Genomic DNA, 23,307 nt, shown 5'->3' with positions numbered 1-23,307 from the left:
AATACAGCTCTTTCTATTACCATTTCCTTCACATAATGATGTCATAAAACCAAGCAACAAAGGCAGCAGCTGGCAAGGACAGCTTTAACTGTTCTAATCTCTTATTTACAGATGTCTCTAAATCCCAAATGTTCTCTTACCAGTTGCTTTTCATCTTTGCTGCTGGCTCTCCTCACTTCGCTCATGTGAATACGTGGTGCATACAAGTCACACCGCCTGCTTCCCTCTCATTAGCCCTGTAGAAGAGAGAGGCAACGGGTGCAGCCGCCTCCTCCTGCCCCGCGCAGGACCCAGCCCGGAGGAGGTGCAGGCTGCTGCCTCTGTTTTAATCTTGCAAAGGGAAGGAGGTGGAGGCTGGACAGACATGTGTCCTGGCGGGCTCCGAGGGCGGATCTCTGGAGCCAGTTGAGTATAAAGAATCCAAGAGAGCAAAGAAAAGGCTACTGCTTGTGCCAGCATCGGGGCAGGGAGATTAAGAAAATGCGAGTTCCATGATGCCAGTTACTGAATAGCAGGGTCTGCTGTTCAGCCAGGCAGGTGACAGAGTACTACGTACCAGGAAGTCTGAGGAAGTTGGTGGCCCTGGCGTGGTGTTAAGACTAAAAGCTCTGAGTACAAGGGAGCCCTGGTTCTGTAAGGCAGGCATTTCCACTTCTCACTGATTTGCTCATCAGGTGGACTCAGGTGAAGTCTGTCTGGTCGTGTCCCAGCTGGTTTTTCTGAAAAAAGCCAGTTATGTAAGAAGTTTTTCATTGCTTAACCTCAAACCTTTTCAAGGAATACACATCAGTTTCACTAAGCAGACTTTTGTTTTTCTGTTGCTTATTGATAAAGCACTCTCTTTCCATAGACTATTATACATTTGGACACACAAAGAGACTTAATCATATTTGCTCACATGGACATAAAAAGACAGAGACACACTAAAATCTGTATGCATGAAAAGACCAAGGGAAAGAGGTGAACAGCTGGAAGGTCCCAATAGTTACCACAGTCAAAATTCATGTACGTATGGAAAAGTATGCCAGGTTGTGCTAATACATCACATTTGTAAGGTTTCATCTCCTCTAGATTCTTAGTATTCTAAGGTAGCTTAAATTTCCAGATTTTTTCCTTTTTAAGTGTGGAATATAGGAAATGCAGTGATCTCTGCTGTCTGCTGAGAGTCTGAAGCGATAATTGAACAATGAACTACCCCATTTGTCCCAGTTTGCTGTAACTCTCATTCCCAGTATTGGTAATTCCAGTGTTAATGTTGTTCACCATTTTATGTCTGTTGTTAGAATGGCAGGGGCTGGATCATAGACACGAACAGTTTGCTGTGAATAATGTCTCATTTTAATGCCTAAGCAAGCACATCTTGGGTGACACCACATTTTCCCCTTTCAAGAAAGGTACACTCAGGGAGTCTTGCCATCCAGCATCACGATGGTGAACATATATCGGTGCCAGAATTGGCACGTGAAACCACTGTCAACAAAGAAAATTAAAAATCATAAAATATTAATATAATTGATCAATATTACTACAATTTCACAATAAGTTTGCCCAAGTCACCACACACCTGAGTCACTTATCCCCCATGCAGATATTACCATTATGTCATGCAGTAATATCTGTAGGGCACAGAATGAATCTGTAAGGAGCAGGAAGGAGAGCGGGACATAGAAGTCACCTGAAGTTATTAAGAAGGGGAAGGGCTTGGGAGTGTGGCATGGGAAGGAAAAAAGTGAGAGCACCCAGGGCTTGGGAGTACCAGAAGGTTTGTGAAGGAGTGGAAAAGAGGCAGATGTCAAACCATCTTTTTTGTCATATATGGGTTGTGGCATTAAGTTTGCCTTTGAGACTGCTTATTATTGTCAAGTTATTTGTGGCAGCATGAAGGAAGATAAAGCCATCCCAGCAGTTAGATATGGAACTAAGTGGTGCCATCTTGAGTAAATGAGCAAGTCTTTTTTGGCACATGGCATGACGATGCCTGCCATTGCTTGTGTCTGGGGTTATTGACACACACCCTGTCCTCTCTGAAGAAGGGCAGCCTTGTTCAGAGAAATTTGGAGAACACATACTCTGCTTCTGAACAATCTAGAATCTCTTTTCGTTTGCTTTTCATTGCAGCAATTCTCATGGGTGGCATTCTTCTGTGCCTAGAATATTTTCCCAATCCAGGGTCTTCAAAAGCCATGCTTAATGAAATAAAACATTGGAGACACTTTGTAACTAAAGCTTGGAAAACCCACTTAGTATTCTATTTTTGGGAAAAGGAAAAATTCTTTAGAAAACACTAATAGGCTCTGGTTGTACTGCATGAATTTTGATGTCTTCATCTTGAAACAAAGCTCACAATCTATGGCGGAATTCCTGTTTAGCTGTTCTACTAATAATTACCACATTAACTTAAAAAGCCGGAAAAATATTAGCAGACAAACTAGCGGTAGCTGATTTACTAGCCCCATGATCTAGTCAATGTTATTCCCATTTCATGCAAATTTAAACCGAGTTAGGTGGAGTACGTATCTTACGTACCTTGCTAAGGGTCACAGAGGTACTCCCCATCCACCTAGTGCTCACATTTAGATGATGTGACTATTTTGATGCGTCTTTATGTCACTTACTATTTTTCTCTTTTTATGAATTGGGCTAATGCAAATTTTTCTGGAAAATCCCAGTGCACAGTGATTGCTGTTTAGTCACTTGCCCAGGGATCCATCATCTAAGCACTGACTGCTCAGCTGTTGAAAGTAGATTAATTAAACAACATAGAACATGATTCTCCAAAAGAACTCTGTTCTTTAGCTAAGGTATGGTGACTTTGTTCACATACCATGTCTTGAAACAAAGCTATGTGAGAATGTCATCACCTCACTAGCATTTTAAAGTGTGCTTAACCATCTGACTTCACATTCCTCTCCTCAACTATCTGATTCCATATTCCTGTTCGTCTGTGTGGCTTGGGTTGGAGAACATGTATTCATACAGCTGCCTGGTGAGACTGTGGCTTGACTGGAGGGAAATAGCAAATAAACCAGGTAGCCCCGGTTTCTCTTGTGAATATAAAGCTTGCTGTCTGTCATGAAAAAGGTTGCAGTGAGATGGCTGTAGTTATACTTTCAGAAGGTGCAATCCAGCACAAACCACAGAAACCAACATTTGGCTCAGAAGGATCTATTAAATGTGGCAGAGAAGAAGGTTCCTCAGTTCAGGCTTGGGCTGACAGCAATTTAGGATGGCTAAATTAAGCCCTCTCCTGATATTTATTGTTTGACTGGGCTCAGAGAAGCTCAGTGTCACCGGCTGTACTTTCAAGCAGGATTTTTAGGAGAGACTAGGCAAGTTTGTTCTTTCTCTGAAAAGTATTTGCGGCATATTTGCTGGCACTGAGGGCTCGAGAACAGTCTTTGGGACTGGACTAACAAAAATCCAGTTTGCTCTGCTGAAGTGAGGCCTCTGCTCACGTGAGTGGTGTCCCAGAGGTTGGTGCCCCCAGCCCTGCGCCGCCCTCCCACCCATGGCCGGAGGGGAATGGAGCAGCAGGGAAGACAGGAGGGAGGTCACTGCTTATCTCCTATCTCCTGGAAAGTTATTTCTGTGTCATGTGGTTTTCTCTAAATACTGCTTTCAGTCTTTGCATTTAACTTCAGCTTCTTATGGCCACGTTCTCTGGTCAGTTTACAACCAAAGAAATCTACTTTATACATTTCACCCTCCTCTATTCTTACCTGCAGTACAACGGTCACTGCTCTCTTTGCAGTTTAGCAGACCCTAGGACAAGTGCTTACCACTCACTTCTGTGTGTTTGGGGTTACACTGTGTTTGGCTCTGATAGCTCAAGTTAAACTGTGTGTGGCTGTGAGTGATGGCATTTCTTTATTAATCACTCAAAGAATTAAGGCAGCTTGGACCTGTGACTGATCTCATTGGCATCAGGGGTAAAAATTGTACTGATTTAAGTGCCTTTTCATTAAACCAGCAACAAATAATTAAACCAGTATCCACAAGTGTAAGGTAATTGAATTTACAGCTAAAATATAATCCTTGTCAGGCTCCAACACATCATGGGAATATAACAAATAATGTATTATCCAATAAATTCTTACCTTCATCATAAAAATGTACTGTTCTGTCCAAAATTTTATGAATTTTGGCATGGGAAGATAAACAGCTTTTCTTTCCAAGCTGTCATATGCCATTTTCTATACAGACCAAATGGCTTCTTGCTAGGAGACATCACTCAAAGAAAGCTGGTAATACATGGGGCCAGATTCTCATCTCCTTAGCACAACCCTCTTTCCAGGTGAACTTCACTGTGATGGCATTGCAGCCAGTTTATGAACAAAAGGCTGTCCCAATGTAGTCTCCAAAATCCAAGAAATCCCTCTGGAGTGTTCTTCAGCACAAACAGAGATGGTCTATACATGGGGCCAGACAAACTTGCACCACAGCTCCACATCCCCTTGCCATAATTCTTTCTGTGGGTGAGGTTTGCAGTTCCCACTGCCTCTGGATGAAAGTCTAGATTGTGGTGTCTTTTGTATTTTCATTTCTTTCTAGGTCAGAAGATTTGTACTTTGTCTCCAGGGGTGCCAGACAGTGCTTATCCCTGAATGTTACAGTCAGTGATTCCAATTATCTTAAATACAAGAGAAATAATTTTTCAGCAGAATGGCAAAGAAAATCAAAAGAAAACTTCAGCAGACTTCAAGCAGAACTAGGCTAATATTGCAATGAACACAGTTATGTTTCAGCAGAAATTAGGACTCTGATCTCACTTAACTTAGATCTGTGTCCACCTACTAATTGCACTGATTTTACAGATTCTCAACAATGGAAATAAGTTCAGAAACAGGCTCTGTCTGTTTGGCTTAGTTATTTGTTGAGCATAAAATGTAATGAAGAATTTCTCATTTATAGTAACAAATAATATTCCTAAGACCTGAGTCCAAAATTCACAATCACATCTAACTATATATGAAACAATCCCCAAAATTTGGAAGTATTTTCAGTCAAAGTTTAAAAAGTCATGATGATATTCTTTTATATTATTCTTTTTTCTATCACGGCATATTGCTTGGATATTATCCAAATCCACTAGCACATCATTTAGATGATGAAAAACATGCTCTTTCATGTTTCAATAGAAGTGGGAAAATGTAATATAACTCTACATACATTCAGATTTTTTTGCAGCCAAAATTAGGTTACCTGAACACAAATTTCAGTTCTTAAAAACAGAACTTTGTAATTGCTGACCTGGTGGAATTTAGTTCCATTGTTACTTATCTCTAAATACTGCAGCAAGCATAATTTATTTTACTGTCATGAAATACCCCTTGAGAGAAATCACATCCTTGCAGACAGCAGTAACAAAACATCCATTGATTTAAATGGGATCAGGATTCCCCTTTCTTACACAAGTATACGTGCACCACGACACTGTTCACAAGTTAAAATACTCATGAAAATAAAATTAGTCTATGGTTACTTTACACAGTGACAATTTTAAAGGCTGGGCTTTCTCCAGGGCTCCCTGCCTCACTGCCTGCCCTCCAGCCTCCGTCTGGCCCCAACCCAAGGGCAGGGCGGGTTTCCCTTAGTCCAGAGGGCAGAGGGTGAGAGATCCTGACAGGGCAGGGAAGGAAAGAAATATGCATATCTGTTTACTTGTTTCCACAAAAGAGCAAATTCTATGGCACAAATTCCGGTTTCTGTGGCAGCTGGGAAAAAAGCCAGATTTCACACTGTTGAAGACACGAGGTTTCTGTAGCAGCTTTTTTTTTTTTTTTTTTTTTTTTTTTTTTCCTAAAATGGTGATCTCCAAAGGCCCCAGCTCTCCCCAGAGTCATTTCAGGCTTTCTGCAGACTTAGGGCTTTGCTGTATAGACTCACGCCTACTCAAGGACTGCCTGAACAGCTCTGGGATGGGGAGAGTTAGGTGGTCGGTTTGTTTTATAATGAAAACTGGGTTTCAGTGAAGTGTGGCATTAGGGCAGATTCCAGGACCAGAGAAAGCTGGCACACACAGACCTCTATACAGAATTTATGACATTTAGAATGTGTATTTTCATCTGTAAGACATGTTCTGTATCAAAAGAACCATGCCAGAATTTAAAACTTGTTATTTTCTCTCTTATGAGAAATACAAAGGACATAAATACATGAGAATAGAGCAATAATTAAATACTGTGAAGTATAATTCTAGCAGTTTGTAAGTATTGAATTCTTTATAACCAGGCCTACATTTCCATTGCACCAATTTTACACTTCCATTTACACCTGGTCATTGACCTCAGCAGAGCTACTGGGTTGCAAAAAATGTGCTGGCCAGAAGTTCATTCGGACAGAACTAAGGCAACAACATTTTGTTAATATTATTCTTCCCCTTTTCTCTCAGTGAACCCACTCTTACACCACAACCGGCAGCTTGTGAGCAGTGTGCTGCCAAAATGACAACCAAGGAATAGAAAACAAAGGGTAGGTTTAACGATCATTTTCAAAGCAGAAGGTGGCTTATTAGTGAAGTCCCACACGGATTTGTACAAAGGCCTGTGCCATTCAAAACGTTCATGAATGTGATCTGGAAGGAGTGTGAATAACGGGGAGGTAACATCTGCAGATACGAGGAAGTTACCTGCGCAATAAAAATGAAAGCTGAGGGTGTGAATTGTGGGAAGATCTCAAAATACCTAGTAAGCATTTGATAAAATAGCAGTTGAAATTCTGTATAAATAAAGAGGAAATAATTGGCAATGAAAAAACAATGAACAATAAATTTATCGTAGCTTCTACCATTCTAGAAAGGTACCTGTCAGCTATAATAGGAAGAGATATGAGAACATACCTCAGTGCTCAGCAGTGATCAAAAGGCAAACTACATGTTAGGAGCAATTAGGAAAACGATAGTGAACAAAGCAGAAACCATCTAACTGCTGCTGTGTAAACCATGGTCAGCAGGGATGATCAAAGATTTGGACTGGTTTCAGTATGAAAATCATTAAATAAATGATGATTCTGCACTCCTGGAAAAAATGAGATCTAATGAAGTCTAAGCAGCATGGAGAAAGTGAATAAAGAACCATTGCTGCTCTTCTGCAAAACAAGAACTAGGTTATCAACTGAAGCTGGAAGCCAGAAGATTCAAAATAAGCAACAGACAGCACTTCCCCATACATCTTGTAGGTGAGCAGTGAGATCCTTCTCCACTACTTTTAGCATTCACCATTGTGAACGCTGAAAGTTGTATGGGATCAAAAAGAGAGGTGGCAGATTAATGGAGGAAAAACGCTGAAAGTTGTATGGGATCAAAAAGAGAGGTGGCAGATTAATGGTGGAAAAATCCACCAGGGACCACCTCCAATTCACAAAGTCCCCAGGCCACAATCACGGCAGGCTGGGAAAATACATAGAAGAAATGTTCCTATGTACTTGTTCTATTCCTACACACTTCTCTAGGCATCCACTATTAATACCTTGACCAGAGAAAGTATGCCGTACCAGATGGACCTTTGGTCTGACCTGATACAGCTGTCTTTATTCTAATATTTCAAAGACTTACCATACTGAAAATTCAAAAAGGAAAGACTGCCCTTGTAATACCAGGAGACATTTCAGAGGACAGAGACCTAGCAGCACTCCTAAAAACAAAGCCAGCTGTGATCTGAGAAGGAAGGGAGTTTCTGTCTGATGTTTCCAAATTTTTTTCAAAACACAAGCTACTGGGATGGAAGTTTTGTTCTTGTGTACGGAGAGGACTTTCAAAGATCACCTCTCAGAGACTGTATGTTACAAAAGAATCCAAAAAGCATAGAAGCAAAGGAAAATGTAGACCAGGGGGGACCTGTGAAGGTCCCCTGGTCCAACCTTTTCTCAAGGCAGATTCATTTCAGAGTCAGAGCAGGTTGCTTAGGTGCTTACCAGGCTGTGACCTGAGTATGTCCAAGGACACAGACTCCAGAGCTGCTCGGGGCCACTGCCCCAGGGCGTAGCTGCTGTCAGCTCTCATGGTGGCAACTTTTCCTGTTTGTTCAAGCAGAATTTCCAATGCTACAACTTATGAAGACTACAGTACCTGTGTTTGTTAGCGCTCAGAGCTTCTGGGCCTCATGCCTCAGTCTCTTGCCCTTGAGAATGAATGTGAGAAGGACTTTCACTACCAGGAACAAGTGATTTGATAGTTACTTTCTATCTAGTTCGTATAGCTATGAGTAGCTATTTGTGCTGCAAGAATATGAAGAATCCAGTGCTTAGATATTTTAAGAGCAACATAGGGCAAGACTGCACGAATTCAGAAAAGAAAAATACCTTACAGTGATATCTGGGGGATATTTCTTCTCAAAAACTACAAAAAGAACTTTTCTTAAGAAACAAAACCACCAAAAAAGCGGATGAGCAGGAAAGTTGTTATTATTCTGATTTATTTTTTAACGTTGGCTTTACAAAAGATTGATAAATGTTTTACTGCAGCTCGCTTAAGAAGGAATGTAGCATATATGCCTATAAATAAATCCATGTTGATTATCTAGTGGCATAAGCTTCTCTGTCTCCCATGTTGCTGATGCAATGCTCTGAAGTGTATCTCATCAGATATTAGATATTTCCTGTTGTCATGTGTAAATTAGTCACTCACTCCTGCAAATGTCACAGAACTTGTTTTGCTGCTTTCTCATCTATTTTTATACAACCTATAGTTGGATTGCCCGACAAACCCTTTGTTACTACCATTGTTTTAATTATTTTTATTTTTATTGTTTCTACCAGTGGGCTTCTTGAATAACAAACCTGGAAAGTCTTATTATCCAAAGAAGCTATATTTTCTGGATCTCTTAAATTTTTGTATTAGGGTTGAAGAACATATTTTTAACAATAAAACTTAACGTAATATACCTCAAGATTTCTCACCTTTGCTTACAGCTGAGATGCTACCTGTATTCGTATGCTTTCCTAAAACTTACAGCACGTGGCCAACTATCATTTTTTTGAGGGAAGATCTTTCTGGAAAAGGTGACATCAATTAAAAAAAAAAAATCTCCTGCAAAAGTATTAAGAAGTTGATCACAGATATTTGGCTGATATTGTGGCTGACAAATCAAAAGTCAAGTGACTCACCAGGAAAATCAAATAGGAATGTCTCCTATGTGTGGGATCTCATCTCCATCCATGGGAGCTACGCACAAAAGAGGAATACAAATAACTAAACTGCAGTGCTCTGAGATGGCAAACACATTTCTTCCCCAAATTTGTCATCTCGCCTGGGTTATGCAGTTGTGTTGCATGCTGCGGCCGCTCTGGAAAGCAGCCAGTTGCTGCAAAGATTTACAGCGTCCTTTAAATAGTTACGAGAGAAAGTTGCATGTTCAAGGGGAAGGCAGTGCTGCAGAGGATTAGCAGTGGGAGAAGAGTCAAGCTTTACTCAGAGCCACACAAAAGTTGTTACTATCTCATGTCTGCCAGTCCATGTGAAATGAGTTAATGAGGACAGGCCAACCCCTGGCAGACAAGTATCCCACTGTAAAATCACTCTCCCTTCTGGAAACCTGATAAGAAAACCAAGGACTGATTGGGCACTGAAAATAAATACCTTGTCTCCTCTAACCAAGGTCTTTCCAGGCTAAGGATGAAACCAGGCAGCCGGGAAGGGTGAAATAAGCAGCTGCTTCCCTGGAACTAGCAATTTTGAGGATAATCAGAGGACTTTACAGAAGCACTAACCCAGTATCTTTCAAGCCCTTGTAAACCTGTCTAAAACCATCAGTACCTATGAGCAGCACTCTGATCGGTACTATACTCAGTATATGAGACAGATAGTTGTGTTTAAAAGTCTTAAGTCTATTATGAAAGACTTAATACTTTTCTTTTTTCTTAAGAAAGTCTTAAGATTATTTAGAATTTTTTTAAGAATGTGAAGGACCATTTGAGATGTGAATTCTCTTAAGCCAAATTTTCAAAAAATAAAGGTACTGGACTGAAAGGCAAAAACATCCTGCTTGTGTTGGGATGTACGGAATTTATCAAAAGTGTGACTGAGATTCATATACTACTTCATCCTGGCAGAGAATTTTTGATTTTTGGAGGTACTCCAGTGCACCCTCCTGCCCAGAGCAGGGCTAACCTCAGGCTGCAAAAGACCTGTCAAGTTTTGATTATCTCCAAGGACAGACAACTTTTTCCACAATTCAGTTGCTGTCTCCCATGGGTACTTTTAAAATATGCTTATTTGCAGCATCCAAGCTGAACTAGTTAGCAGCCCTGGAGCACAGAAATGGCAGCAAGACTGCTTGGCACAATCAGCATATAAATATGAGAGATCCTTTTCTACATGCACCGACACTCAGGCTGTCCCCTGTACCTCTAGGATATTTCTCAGAGTATTGCAGATGCTTTGATGTAATTGGGAAGAATATTCCAAGGCACTGAACACAATTTTCAAGGTAATGTAGCTCAAATTTGACACACAGCATTCTCTGGTTTTGTGAAATTTCAATACTTTTTTTCAGGAACATTCCTATTGTCAAGCTATCTGTGTCTTTAAGCCTCCTCGGTAATCCTGTTTAATGCTGCCTATGGGAAACTTTTTTGTAGAATGAATCCATGAGTCCATATTGGAGGAATCTCTCCTGGCATAATCATGACGGACTGTGAGATTTCTTGTAAGATTTTTATACTGGAAAAGTCCTAGTATATATATACAATTATATCAGATAAATGGGCTTTCATCGGCATAGTATATTTCACTTGCTAACCTGGCGTAAGCCAGTCCTGAAAAAGCAGTTTCATTTGAAGGAAACAATCTAAATTGAGAAATCTTTTTCCAACGTGAAGAGAGCACAAATAAATTGTCTCTGGCAACATGATTAGTGAACTGACTTTTCCATCCAACAGGTGGAGTTTTACAATCACCAATGTTCAGGTTCTCACACTACGCTGTTCATTCATTATAAATTAAACTAGTACTAACCACATATTAGTACTGTTTAATATTGATAATGCCAGATGGATAGATGCATAGATGAATTAATTATTCGCCTTTTTCATCTTTATGTACTATGCAGGTTGTTAAGACACCCAAAGTCAGCAGTGCTCTTTCTATCTTTAGTTATACTACTGAGATATTCAAGAAATGGGATTTTTTAATTTTTGCTTTCAAGCGTTCTAACATGACCTGCAAGGCATATACCTTTTTTAAGAAGGACTTTGCTGCAAAAATATCAGAACACTTTGTTCTATCAAATATTAATAAACTTTACATTCTTGTGTTACACTGCCTGTTACTCATCTGATGTAAATGACCTTTCAGTTTTCTCTCCACTCTGCACCTTTAGTAGAATTAGTAATACACATGTCAACGACTGTCCACCTTTTGATTACATAAAGACATTTTGGTAACTTCCCCTTTGTGATCCCATTTTTTCGACAAGCTGAAGTCTCATTTGCAGAATTACCTAACACGGAATTCTGCAGACTTTTCATTTACTTTGCAACACAATAATCCTCTTACTGCAGCTGTAAATACACCCAAAACCAAATGCAACAGCCAGGAGTCTGATCATGGACAAACTGGTGTGGATGGATGAAGAGCTGTGGACTGATGGCTGTTCCCCAGCCTTAACAGAAACTAGATCCATTCCTTTGAGGTTTAGTTCCAAATTCTCAAGTTTCAGTCATGCTCCTTTATTGTATGCTCTCCTTCAGACCTGATGAATCTTGCATTGCTCTCTGCACATAGTGTAGCCGGGAGCACACCTGGAACAGCTGGACTTCAATTAGTCCCAACAGATGGAAGAAGAAATTGAAGCTTGATCTCACATATGCTGGACGTGCGTGCAAGCTGGTTTGTTATTATACACAAAATAGGTGTGGCAGTACCATTATCTGTAATCATCTTGACTGTTATCAATTTGAAAAGGTTGTGCCCTGATTATTCTTTCCAAGATGATGTGCAAAGACCTGATGTCCACCATGGACTCCATGTTCTGGACCCAGAGGAAGGGAGGAAACTTCCTGAAGCCTTGAGTCAGGTACTTGGGCTCTAGGTAAGGATTTCAAGCATGTTTCTGTAACTATTAATTTCCTGATGGTTCCCCTTTTTGAGGGAGTAGGCTGTAAGATACGCCTACCTCTCTTTGTGTTCTGTGTAGAAAGTATAGGTGATTAATTCTATGACCTGGATTCTATTCAAGGAGGACAGCCCAAAAATTAAAATTTGGGTATGCATGCATTTAAATCTCTTGTTTAGTCAAGTCCATCTTTCTTCTTAAAAAACTTGTTGGGCATTTCAGGCATTATATAATCTTGGCACTTCCTCTGGGACTTGCTTGCAGAGTTATGCTCTGCTACATTTTGTACAAATACATTAAACTGGTGTGGAAAAAAGAAAACACACTGAGATGGCCTTGATGGAATACATCACTCAAGTGAGAGAGAGCTTCTAGGCTTTCCCAATGCTTTCTGTTGAATTAATCCTAAAACTTTATTCAACCAGCTATTACAAAGTGGTAAAAAAGCTAAAGAAAATAATTCATTGACTGGCATCATCCATTACTGACCATGTCCTTCCCTTTTGCATGTGAGGTTGAGAAATTGCAGCTTTAGCAGGCTTTCTTCTTTGTGTGTGTTCTCTTAAACCAGGTATATTGAACTGGATAGAAGTCCAAGGTAAAAACGTTTGTAAATTATCACGTGTTCCAAAGCAGTAATAATTTAGGAGTCTCTCTGACATTGAGAAGAAAATATTACTTGGCTACAAATTTGTATCTCATAGCAAAGAGGTCAAAAAATTACTGTAAACACTGCAGGCATGAGAAAATTAATAAGCACATATCATGCTGTATGCACATTCAAATTCTATAGTCTGACATGGTTACAAGCAGTAAAAAGGAGCTAGAATTAAGTTTCCTTCACTAAATTATAACTGCATTTATTAATGTTTATATAATCTCTCAACTCCAGATGTCAGGGTTATTTGGGTGCTGGGTTCATTGTTACTTACTCAGTGGAATAACGTGTTGATAACTGAAGGATGTCCAGCATTCTGAAATGGTGATCCATAATACTTTTCTTGCTGGGTAAATATGGATTTAACTGAACTAGTGAAATCAAATCACCCATAGGGCCGTGGCTGTGAGAACTAGGCTGGCCGTAAAACAAGAATTACTTCCAAATGTACTTCGGGGTCATCGTATTTTTATGTTGGATCTCAGTGAAACCAAGACAGAAGACAGAGGAAACACACATACAATAATCCAAAAGCAGGGGATGCTCCAAAGGCATCAATCAGCCCTTTTCTTGCCCTAGGCTTGCTTATGGGGACAGGAGGTTGCTGCCTGTGTCTCTTAGTGTACAAGGCACTTAAGCGACCTGTGCCAGCTTTGTGCTCAGGCTGACCACAAAACCCACCTGATTTGCTGGTTGCCACAGGAAGATGCCACCTGCTGTTGTAGGAGAGACCTAGACCATCCTTTCAGCCCCACAGTAGGTGTCACAAGTGCAGGCAGGGTATATGGGGCAACCTAGCAAACCAGTGGTGCCTTGGCACAGTTACACTGTGGGTAAATATGCACTCAGGAGTAGTGTGGATAGAAGTTTTTTCCAGTATTTCCTGAAAGTCACTTTTCTGCCATTGAGAAAGATGGTGGATGTCTGGACAAAGCGGACAGCTGGCACAGAGGACTGGACATGAGTTTGTGTTCACAGCGCGTAGTGTGGGTATATCACACGACTGCCCCGAGCACTGGTGTACCTCCATCTTTCACCCGTGTAGCCATACAAAAACATTGGACATTCTTCCTTACGTCATTGTTAGCCACCTTAAAAAAGATGTTCCAAAGAACACAGCATTACATGGTTCAGCTGAGATTTCCATTTCTCTGGACACACTTCAGGAAATGAAGCGAAACTGCTATGTGTTAAATGCCAGGCTGTGACCTTGGGCTGCGGTGCCCAGCTCACAGCACTGAGTGCCAGACACAGATGGGAAGACTATGGTCTCCAGAGAGAGCAGTGCCCTTCCTCTAGGGAATCTGCCCATCTCTGTACCACCAGCAGGGAGGAAAGTTGTGTCTTCTCTTATGCTTATAAGCACTCAGGGCTAGAACAAATTTTATGCTTATCGTTTAAGCTAAGTGCTTTGTAGAAAACATATAAAATGAAACTCCTTTTCCCAAAAGCTAAGTTGAAAAAAGAAGAAAAAGGTTGACGGTGCTGAGTGTTTAGCAAGTTGCAGCTTAAGAGCCCTGGTTTGGAGCAGCCAGCCACTTGGTGCTGTTTAGGGAGCACAGCCTTCAAAGCAGTCCGTCTGGAGTAGCAAGGGCTGGCACTCCCTGGAGGTCCCTCAGGGTAACAGGGTAGGGTCTGGCACCGCTGTGGCATCACTGGGGCAGGGACCGATAGCCTCAGGGGTCTAACATGGGGTCCTGGGCTGGGGGGGAGGGGAGAGGAAGGGAGACAGAGTGTTAGGCCAGGCAAGGACAGTATGGCCCCCACTAGAGCCCTCAGGTTTTCAGATTATATATCCAGAGTCACCAGATCTCCCTGAAAACCTTGGTGTCAAAACTTAAATGACAATTGTAAGACTCAAAGCAAACTACCCACAGGGAACAGCTTAAATAGGATGGACTTCAGCTGTGGCTGTACCGACTCATTTTAACATGTGATACATCATAAGAGTCTGCCGTCTTCTTGATGTTTAAAGCCTGAAGAACAAGGAGGAGATGTAAGTCAACATGCAGTTCAATAAGCAGCCATGGGAAGTAACCCCAAAAGGGACCGGTGTTCTTGAAGCAAAACATGCAGCTTTAGTAACAGATGGTGACAAGAGGAGTAAATTCTGGTATCAAAAAATTCAGGAGATTGAAACAGTTGATTGCAAGAATGGTCAGATCAGGAGATGGTAGATTTAAAAGAAACACTTTTTTTTCTAGAGAAAAATGCTAGATTTTTGCCAGACCAAAAATATGAGAGAAGTAAGAGAGACAGAAATTAAGGTGATCCCTAGGATGAGATTCATGCTACAGCATGGAGCCCTGGAGAAAGGGTACTTACTCAGTGCGGAACACCTTGAGTTTAAGAAGTTTGTGTGCTACTTAGACTGTAATGGAGAATTCCCCTCCATATATTTTAGGGTCACTGTCTTAGAAGAGAGAGCATTTTGGGCAGTACAGTGATGTCCATGAGTTGCCTACAAAACAATGGGGACAAAAATGAAGCTCTGAGGGATGCCAAGACTGAAAGAGTATCTGAACGGTAGAAGGAGACCCAGGTGAACAGCCTGGAAACCATGGGAAGACAGATCATCAAGGAGCGGAAAACTATCCAGGGTATAGAAGTCAACAAGTATGAGAGGGAGACAGCATAAAGCACTTGAAACCCAGCCAGGAAACATGTATTCAGACTCTGCACTGTATCTACTGCAGTTGTTCTGTGAATAAAAACCACTTTCTGGCAAAACCAATCCAATTTACAACATTTATATGGATTTATAAATGTCAAAGAATACAGCTAGACATTTCACCAGTGCTTTCTTTTTTCCTAAGTTAGTCCCCATGATATCCGCAGAAATTAATGGAAGTATTCCCAGTTTTCAAAGATGTAGACAAAGCTGGGATCTGGCCCAGGAACTTATATTTCAATATAGCTGATTGACACCAGATATGAAAGCCCCCTGAATAAGTAATGGACTTTTTCAGTGTGCCTGCTTGGTCTGTGTGTCCCCTACCTGCTGCTTGCCCAGCAGACGCTGTAAGAACTGCTAGAGGAAGGACAGAGACAGTAGACAGTTAGGATGAACATAAGCAGCACTGCTAACAGGGCTTGGGAAGCACCTCTTCAGCGAGCCTGTTAACTGCCAGAGGCACTCCACTGTGAGACAAGCTTGTGTCTGCCCAAATTTTTTCTTGCTGAACACAGAGATATTTTAGAATCTGTTACGGTGTTCCCATGGAAACTTTGCCTATGTCACGTTTTCCTTGCTACAGGTCACATCTTATTTCATCTTCAGTCATCGTTATTATTATTATTAATGTAGACAGTGGTTGCTTTATGACTGCCTTGCAGGTCTACAACTTGCGTGGTCCTAAGTCCACCCTTTAAGATAACTAATTGTCCTAATTGTTAGGAATTAGTCTGTCATTTGCTTCCTGTATATAATATGGCAAGGAAAAGATCCTTATGGGCTTTGGTTGCCAAAGCAAGCAGGTTGTATCAACTAAAATGTTCTAAAATAGCATCTGATGTGGTTTGCATAGGGTATTTTCATTCCTGTCTGTAATGTTCTGAAACCCTAACACAGCTAGTGAAGGGTCATTAACTGTAACTCCAATAGTTGGACCTATTACAGGGCAGTATCCACAAGACAATTCATTGTTTAGAGATGTGTTTGGGAAAAAAAAATGACCAGTTGTGCTTTTCTTCATTTTGACTGGTAACACTCTAGCTGTAGACATATCCTGTAGTGCTCCCATTATGATAATCCTTTTTCCATAAATTTCCAGAAACTTTTACCTGTTTGACCTAGGTCACTGCAGCCTAAGAAAAAGAAATCTTGTATCTTGACTGAGTAAATAAATAAATATATATACACATATAAATATATGTATATACATATGTATGCTTTTAAATAGCTGCAGTTCTGCAATTGTTTGGCTAGAAAACTGGGTTTTAGCAAAACAGCCCTTAAAGAGGAAAAGTATATGAATATGTTGATGAAAATCAGTTTAGATCTGGCCAAGTTACACCTTGCTGAAAATAAGACTTTGCGCAAAAGCAACCTTTTTTCAGAATGAGCACTTAAAATTGAAAAAATCCTGCATGTGAGTGCACAGCTAATACAATCACATATTTTTTCCAATAACAGCTGTTTCTTAAACAACTCACTGCAACACACAGCTTTTTGCTGCAGCTCTTTCCAGGTCTTTCTAATAAATAGCATTCTGTGTTTCCATATGCCATATGCACAGTGTGTAATAGGGTAGAGGAAAACACTATACCTTTAAATTTAAGATATAGAAACAGTGTGTCAGTGCATAGCTGTGTGATCCTAAAGAGCTAATGAATCAGCTGGAGATTTGGCTGGAACTGATGCCGTTTCCTCCGTTTTTATCCTGGCTCCTTTATAACTTTAAGAGGATGGAAAACTCTACCTAACCCTGTTGGCACGGCACTATTGTCAAGTGTCTGCCAGGTTACAATTACTTATCATCCATGAAAGAGTATGAGAAACCTACAGGCAGGGAGTAAGAAGTTAGGTGGAGACTCGAGTGATGCTGCTTTCCCTTTGGTGTGCTAGAAAGGGGGGAACTGAATAGTGAATTTTCTAGTTGTTCTTTCACTATATTGCAATGAAAGAAGTCCTGACATACCTCCCTTTTACATGTGCTTTTAAAATATTTTTAATCTCTTCTTATTTGCATTTTTTCCTCCTGCATCTTAACATGGCTTTGGTTTTCTGTGCCTAGCTGCTTATGAGCGAGATACAGCTTTTGCTACAATTTGTTCTTTTCATGATGTGATATTGCTCTCTTTTGTTGGGTTAATAGGAAACGGCAGGCAAGCCTATGACTGCAGGCAACTTTTTCATATCCAGCCACAGAAGCGGGCATCCATATTGACAATGCCCCCTTAATTCTAGGTGGCTTTATTGTCAGTTGTATAATTCTAGTGTTCCCTGAATGCATTTTTGAAGCAATACAGAAGTCATCGCAGTGGAAGAAAAAAGCATTTCTGAAAGAACTCTACTATGTGGGAATTCACGCTTCACTGGAATTATCAGAATAATAAGATCAGGATGAGAAACATCTCTCCTCCCAGCATTTCATGTCTCTCCTCCTCTGCAATACTGTCAGCATCTTCAATCAGCTAGCTGATTTAGTGAAAGAGCATTTTCATTAACAGAAAGGAAGGATGACATGACCCATACTCTTTTTGAAACTGTAATAAAATAAAACATAATTTTAAAAAGATGTAGTTCAGATTAAAAGCAGGCAATCACGCATAACTGATTCCGTAGGTTTTAATCTCCTAAAGCAGTGGCCTGGCAAAACACAACACCTTTGCTTAGATCGAAGTCTCTTTCTGACTGCAGTAGAAGTAAAATTATGCCTTTAAAATTATTTTTATATCTCCTGAATTGTTTTAGAGAAACATCCAAACATACTCTTTCTAATTTCCTTTAGGATATAGTGTCCACAAAACATGAAGCTGTGTCCTGTGTTAGGATGCACAACCCACCATGCAAGATAAGACAAAGGCATATAATTACAAATTATTCTATTCAATAAATATAGGTTCACCGTTGTGCTACTTTTAAATACTCATCTTTATTGGGATATAAGACAAGCTCAGACACAGATCAGACAAGTTAGCTACAGCATTATGCCAGCTGCCACAGATCCCACAGTATTATAAGAGGGATTCATTAAAATCATGCCTTCTGCTGTACTGCTGTATTGGTACTCTAAATGGAGACTGGGGGTACACAAATCTATGCCCTCCCCAAGGGCAAGCTTACAGTTTTGCAGCTATGGAGTCAGTCAACCTACATCAGGCCGTGAGTGAGAACAGTGCCCAAGCAAGAAAAAAATATTCAGAAATAAACCGAGATGATTCTAAGAATGATTTGTCTTAATGAAAACAAAAAGGCCTCTGAGCCATTTAACTTCCATTAACCATAATTAATCAGAATGAATTTTTCCTCATTCTCTAATGTGTTTAAAAGTCAAGTTTTCTTTTGGAATGTATTTTAAATGCCACTCCATTTATCTTAGATGCCCAAAGCCTGCCAGCTTTCTGTATTCCCTCCAGATCCATTGTGGCTGTATCCATTGATTCGATTCATACCATACATTGGGTTTGGATTGTAACATCCCCCACTAAATTTCACAAAAACAATTTGCACAGACTTGCATAGCCCCAGGCCCTTATCATCTGTGCATGACCATCTAAGCTAATTTTAACCTGCAGAGTTTCTTGAATACTCTGCAAACCTCTAGTTGTCATGGAAACCCCTGCACCTCAGCATGCGAGTAGAAACCTTCTGCAAGGGACACCACAGAGGGAAATAGTGCCTGTTTTCAGGATAAAGGTTAGTTAGGGTTTATGAATATTACACATCTCTAAGTCATCAGTGTTTACGCATTTCAGAAAATGGCATGGTTTCACCCACAACAGAATGTGTGAAATGGTACTGGGTAAATGTCCCACAAAAGAGAAGGTAAAGTATGCTTTGCTAGTGTCAGACTGGACCGTACAAAATTTTCATTTAAAAATTACCAACCCTTGTAAAAAAAGTCATCTTGTACATCCTTATCATGCTAAGGGTAAGAATTAAAAAGAATAATGAGTTTTTTACTTGTTTTTATAAAAAGTGTCTTCTCCCAGGCAAACAGGCAGCTGGAATTTTGAAATGTCTCAATAATAAATGCTTCAATAACCTTTATAACACTAATATGAACAAAAATCATCAGCTGAAATAAACAATGCACATAGAACCACATTAAAGCATTAGTCAGAGGCCATAAATGCATGCTAATTTTGGTGGGTTTTTTAGCAAGGGCAGACTAGCGACAAGCAAGAGAGACATACCACAGGGAAGTGGAAGAGAAGGAATATGAGCCAACTGAAATGCTCTTCCAGATGTAGATTATCATGGGCATCATTAGTACTCACTTTTAGTGCATGTTTATCTTTTCTGTATTGATTGTATCAAATAGTTATGTCTGGGATGGGGAAAACATAGAAGATATATTCTAAAAGAATATAAGCAGAAAAAATTAGTTAACCAATTCAAAGGTCACTAAAGATATCCTATATGCTTCCACTCCACTGGCTGTAGCTCATGCCATTTAAATTGTTTTGCCTTTTACCACCCCTGTGGACTTTGCCATTATTGTAGCAGGTCAGATCTAGACCAGAATTGAGGCACACCTGACTTCTGCTTCTGCTACTGACACTTTCTGACTGTTTTGGATGGTTCGTTTAACCCCTCTTTCCTTGGTTTCCACATTAGGATAATGGGAGGTCACGTTATCTATTTCCAGTGGGTACTTTTGGTTTAAATTAATTATATAGCATTGCAAACAGATAAAACAATGTCTATACTAATCATTATTGTTATACATATAAATATTATGGGTAGATTGATAAATGAAGAAAAAGAATGATATCAAATGAAGAAACCACATATAATTTATAGTTTGTATGGTTCTGATCCCAGCTTATGTTACTTTGTAAGCTAATGTATGAGTTTTAATCAGAATTTTTATATTTTTTTAGTATAAAATAAGGAAAGGGGTATCTGTGGTGCAGATCTCACTAAGGTCCATTAAGAAATAGCACGAGATAATCCTCTATCAATTTCAGTAGATTACTTCTTCCTGATAAAATACTTCTTTATTGATTTCTTGCCTATTAAACTCCCCATGGTCTTTCCAGAAGGGATGCTTACCAGCTTTTAACTAATAGCATTACAACATCACTTCCAACTTCTCTATCAACCATAAAATGTAAAAAAACAAATCATCTGCAAGGGAACATTGTTATGGAATATGAACCTGCTCTGTTCACCTTCATGTTAATGGACAAAGGTAATGAAAAATGGAAACCTAATCCAAAGTTTTTAACAATTTTCATATACGTCCCACCTGATTTGAAAATGGCGTTCAGAACAGGCTCGCTGTTCTGAAAGCATTTGGTATCTTTCATACAGGATGTGTTTATACAGCTGTTTTTCAGTCCATCAGCTGATGATGACATCAAATACAATGAAAACAGATCACACCATCAATAGCATCATCAGTCTCTTTCTTATAACTAAAACTATTGTAATTCCACTCTGTACCCCAAACAGAGATGTCAGGAGAGCATTTTGAGTTGTTGAGCATAATACAAGTTCATTTAAAAGTCAGACTAAATTAAAAGTCCTTATTCAATTCAGGTGCCCTCTTTCCCATAATGCTACAAATTCAATCATCCAGCTGAAAAGACACAATGTGTACTAAATGTATAAACTTTATAAAGTTATTTTTTTTTTAAAAAAAAGATGACTAATATGTACAGGCCTGAATCCTGACTTGGTAAGGGTTACATTTGCTTTCTTTGCTATTAACCACCCAACGGAAGGGGGTGACTCAGTAAGTCCTTTGACAACGCAAGAGTTTAGAAAAGCAATGCTGTCTAGCGTGATTGCAAAAGATTCCATCTAAGACCCTGAAAGGATTTTACAAGCAATAAAAAACCTCAGTAGTATAATAATGTGTCAGGGAGGTGTATTTTATTTCCATTTTCAGGTGAAAAAACAGGGAAATTAACTGTACCAAACATCAGGCAATGCATCAATGATAAAACAAATACAGAAGCCCAGAGTCCTGCCAACTTGAGTTAAGAGAACAGTAATTTGTGAATTCATAGCATAGCCATGTAGGTTGTGAAGAAACTGACTCGTTGAATAACACTATGAAGATGCAAATTACTACTTTTTTGAAACAAGGTGTTAGGACTCCTGGCTTCTGTGCTGAAGATGCTAACTTCCTGAACAGTTTGAAAGATCATTAAAGCCAGAAAAATACACTGAAGAACATGTCAGGAGATACCTTGCTACCTTGTGGACATAAAACTATTTTTAAGGGGTGGGCACATTGTTCTTTTTCTTTTCTCATGTGCATGTGCCTCAGACAGGATCCGGAATCATGTGGCAAAATTAAGGTGACAGATGAGGGAGGAACATGTTCTTTTCCTATAAGTGTTTGTTTGATCCAGTAGGATGAGGTTGAAAGTGGAAGTGCATACAGTATTCCCCCTATGAAGGCTATTTTATTCACTTTCCCCGTCTTTTTCTTAATGGTTTCTGCGTTTTGTCTGTTGGTCTTGGGATTTTTTTGGGTGAAATGACATTGGCAGAAGTGGGGATGGAGGGAAGGAAGATGTCAATGGAAATCCTGTTATCATGCTGTATTGGACACTTTTTTGCTGAACTAAGGCCAAAGTGAATAATCCATTTGGATGGTATGATCTTTATCTTTTGACAAGCAGCTACACTGCTGCCAATACCAATTTGAATGTTAGCATATGGTTTTGTGCCTAACGTCTTTAGCTATATACTCAACTACTTAAATTCACATCTTTTTTTCGCTGTATGCATAGACTGTTTTGGACCCTCAAACATCTGAGCAATTCTCTGGTTCAGAAAAGTCATGTACCTGATATTTAATAACTGCAACTGGAGGACACATGTCGTGGAGCATCTAAACAACCTCAGCATTTCAGCCTGCAGCACTTGTGAAGCTCATCCCAAGCAAAGGTGGGGAAGTCAGAGTGACTGTGCCAGGGCAAGCCAGGTATGAAGGAGGGTCACGCTGCACAGTCAGACAGTGCCAGCGGAGGGGAGCAGCCTCTCACTCACCAAATGCAGCAGCTTCCACAGTTCACTTCTGCACTAGAAGAGAAAAATCCCTCTCCCACTTTTGCCACAGGAGCTCTTGCACATGCTTTGCACCCCAGGGATGAGGAGCCATCTCACCAGACTTTGCATCCAGTCTAGACTGGAGATGTTTTTCTCTACCTTCCTCTCTGCTGATTGATCACTGTAACATCCTCATCTTCTCCCATTCCTTCTTTGTCCCTTCCTTCATGATTCTGTCTTTTAATCCTCCCTCTCCATTCAAAAACAAAACTGTTTCTTATTTTCACATTATTAAATCCTCTACTCCCAGCTCAAGCCTCTATATGTTAAAATTTTCATTCCACAATGAGTACAAAAAAAATCCCCAAGCACCAGCATGACATTTTTTATTCATAGCCAGATCCCTCCATCTGTATCTTGTATAAGGTTTTCTCATCTTTTGTCCATCATGCCTACTTGAGGCTTAAGGACCCCGAGGCAGGTGTTGCTCATAGGTGTCCCAAGCCTAACTGGGAGGATCAGCACCACTCTAAAACTGCTATTAGAAGTACATTTGTAACAGTGATACTTGAAGATTGTAATTGAGTACATTTGTTACTGATTTGCAAACATAATACCGAAAAACCAAGGCAAGAGCAACAAAGCTTAAAAGCTTATAATTAGTTACTGAATGATATAGTGAAACATTACAATACACAAGAAAATTCATTAAAATCTTGGACAAATTTTACAACAAAAAATAAATCATAGATTTCAGTATTGGGCTGCTCAGTTACAATACATACTGATCTTTCTCATTAAAAAGTTTGGTAATCTTGTAATAAAATCTATATCAAGCAAAAGTCAGCCCAGCAAAAGCCTGTCTCTGAGAAGCAAAACCATTTCTGTCAGGTATAGTGAGGCTGATGAAGCTTAATTGTGCC

The 23,307-nt window shown here is 39.9% G+C and overlaps 1 protein-coding gene across 1 annotated transcript in view; it reads right to left on the bottom strand.

The window, feature by feature from the left end:
* Positions 1–21,919, bottom strand: part of COL9A1 (collagen type IX alpha 1 chain) — a 96,476-nt gene extending 74,557 nt beyond the window's left edge. Inside the window, exon 1 of the mRNA XM_080388842.1 lies at positions 141–21,919. Coding sequence (XP_080244968.1) covers positions 141–154 — 14 coding nt within the window. The 5' untranslated portion in view covers positions 155–21,919. The remainder of the gene's footprint in view (positions 1–140) is intronic.
* Positions 21,920–23,307: the final 1,388 nt, after the last annotated feature.

Source organism: Falco punctatus (assembly GCF_963210335.1).
Source record: "Falco punctatus genome assembly, chromosome: 5".
Classification (NCBI taxonomy): Eukaryota; Metazoa; Chordata; class Aves; order Falconiformes; family Falconidae; genus Falco; species Falco punctatus.
Note: the sequence above shows the minus strand (reverse complement) of the source record. Positions and strands in the feature narration are given on the sequence as shown.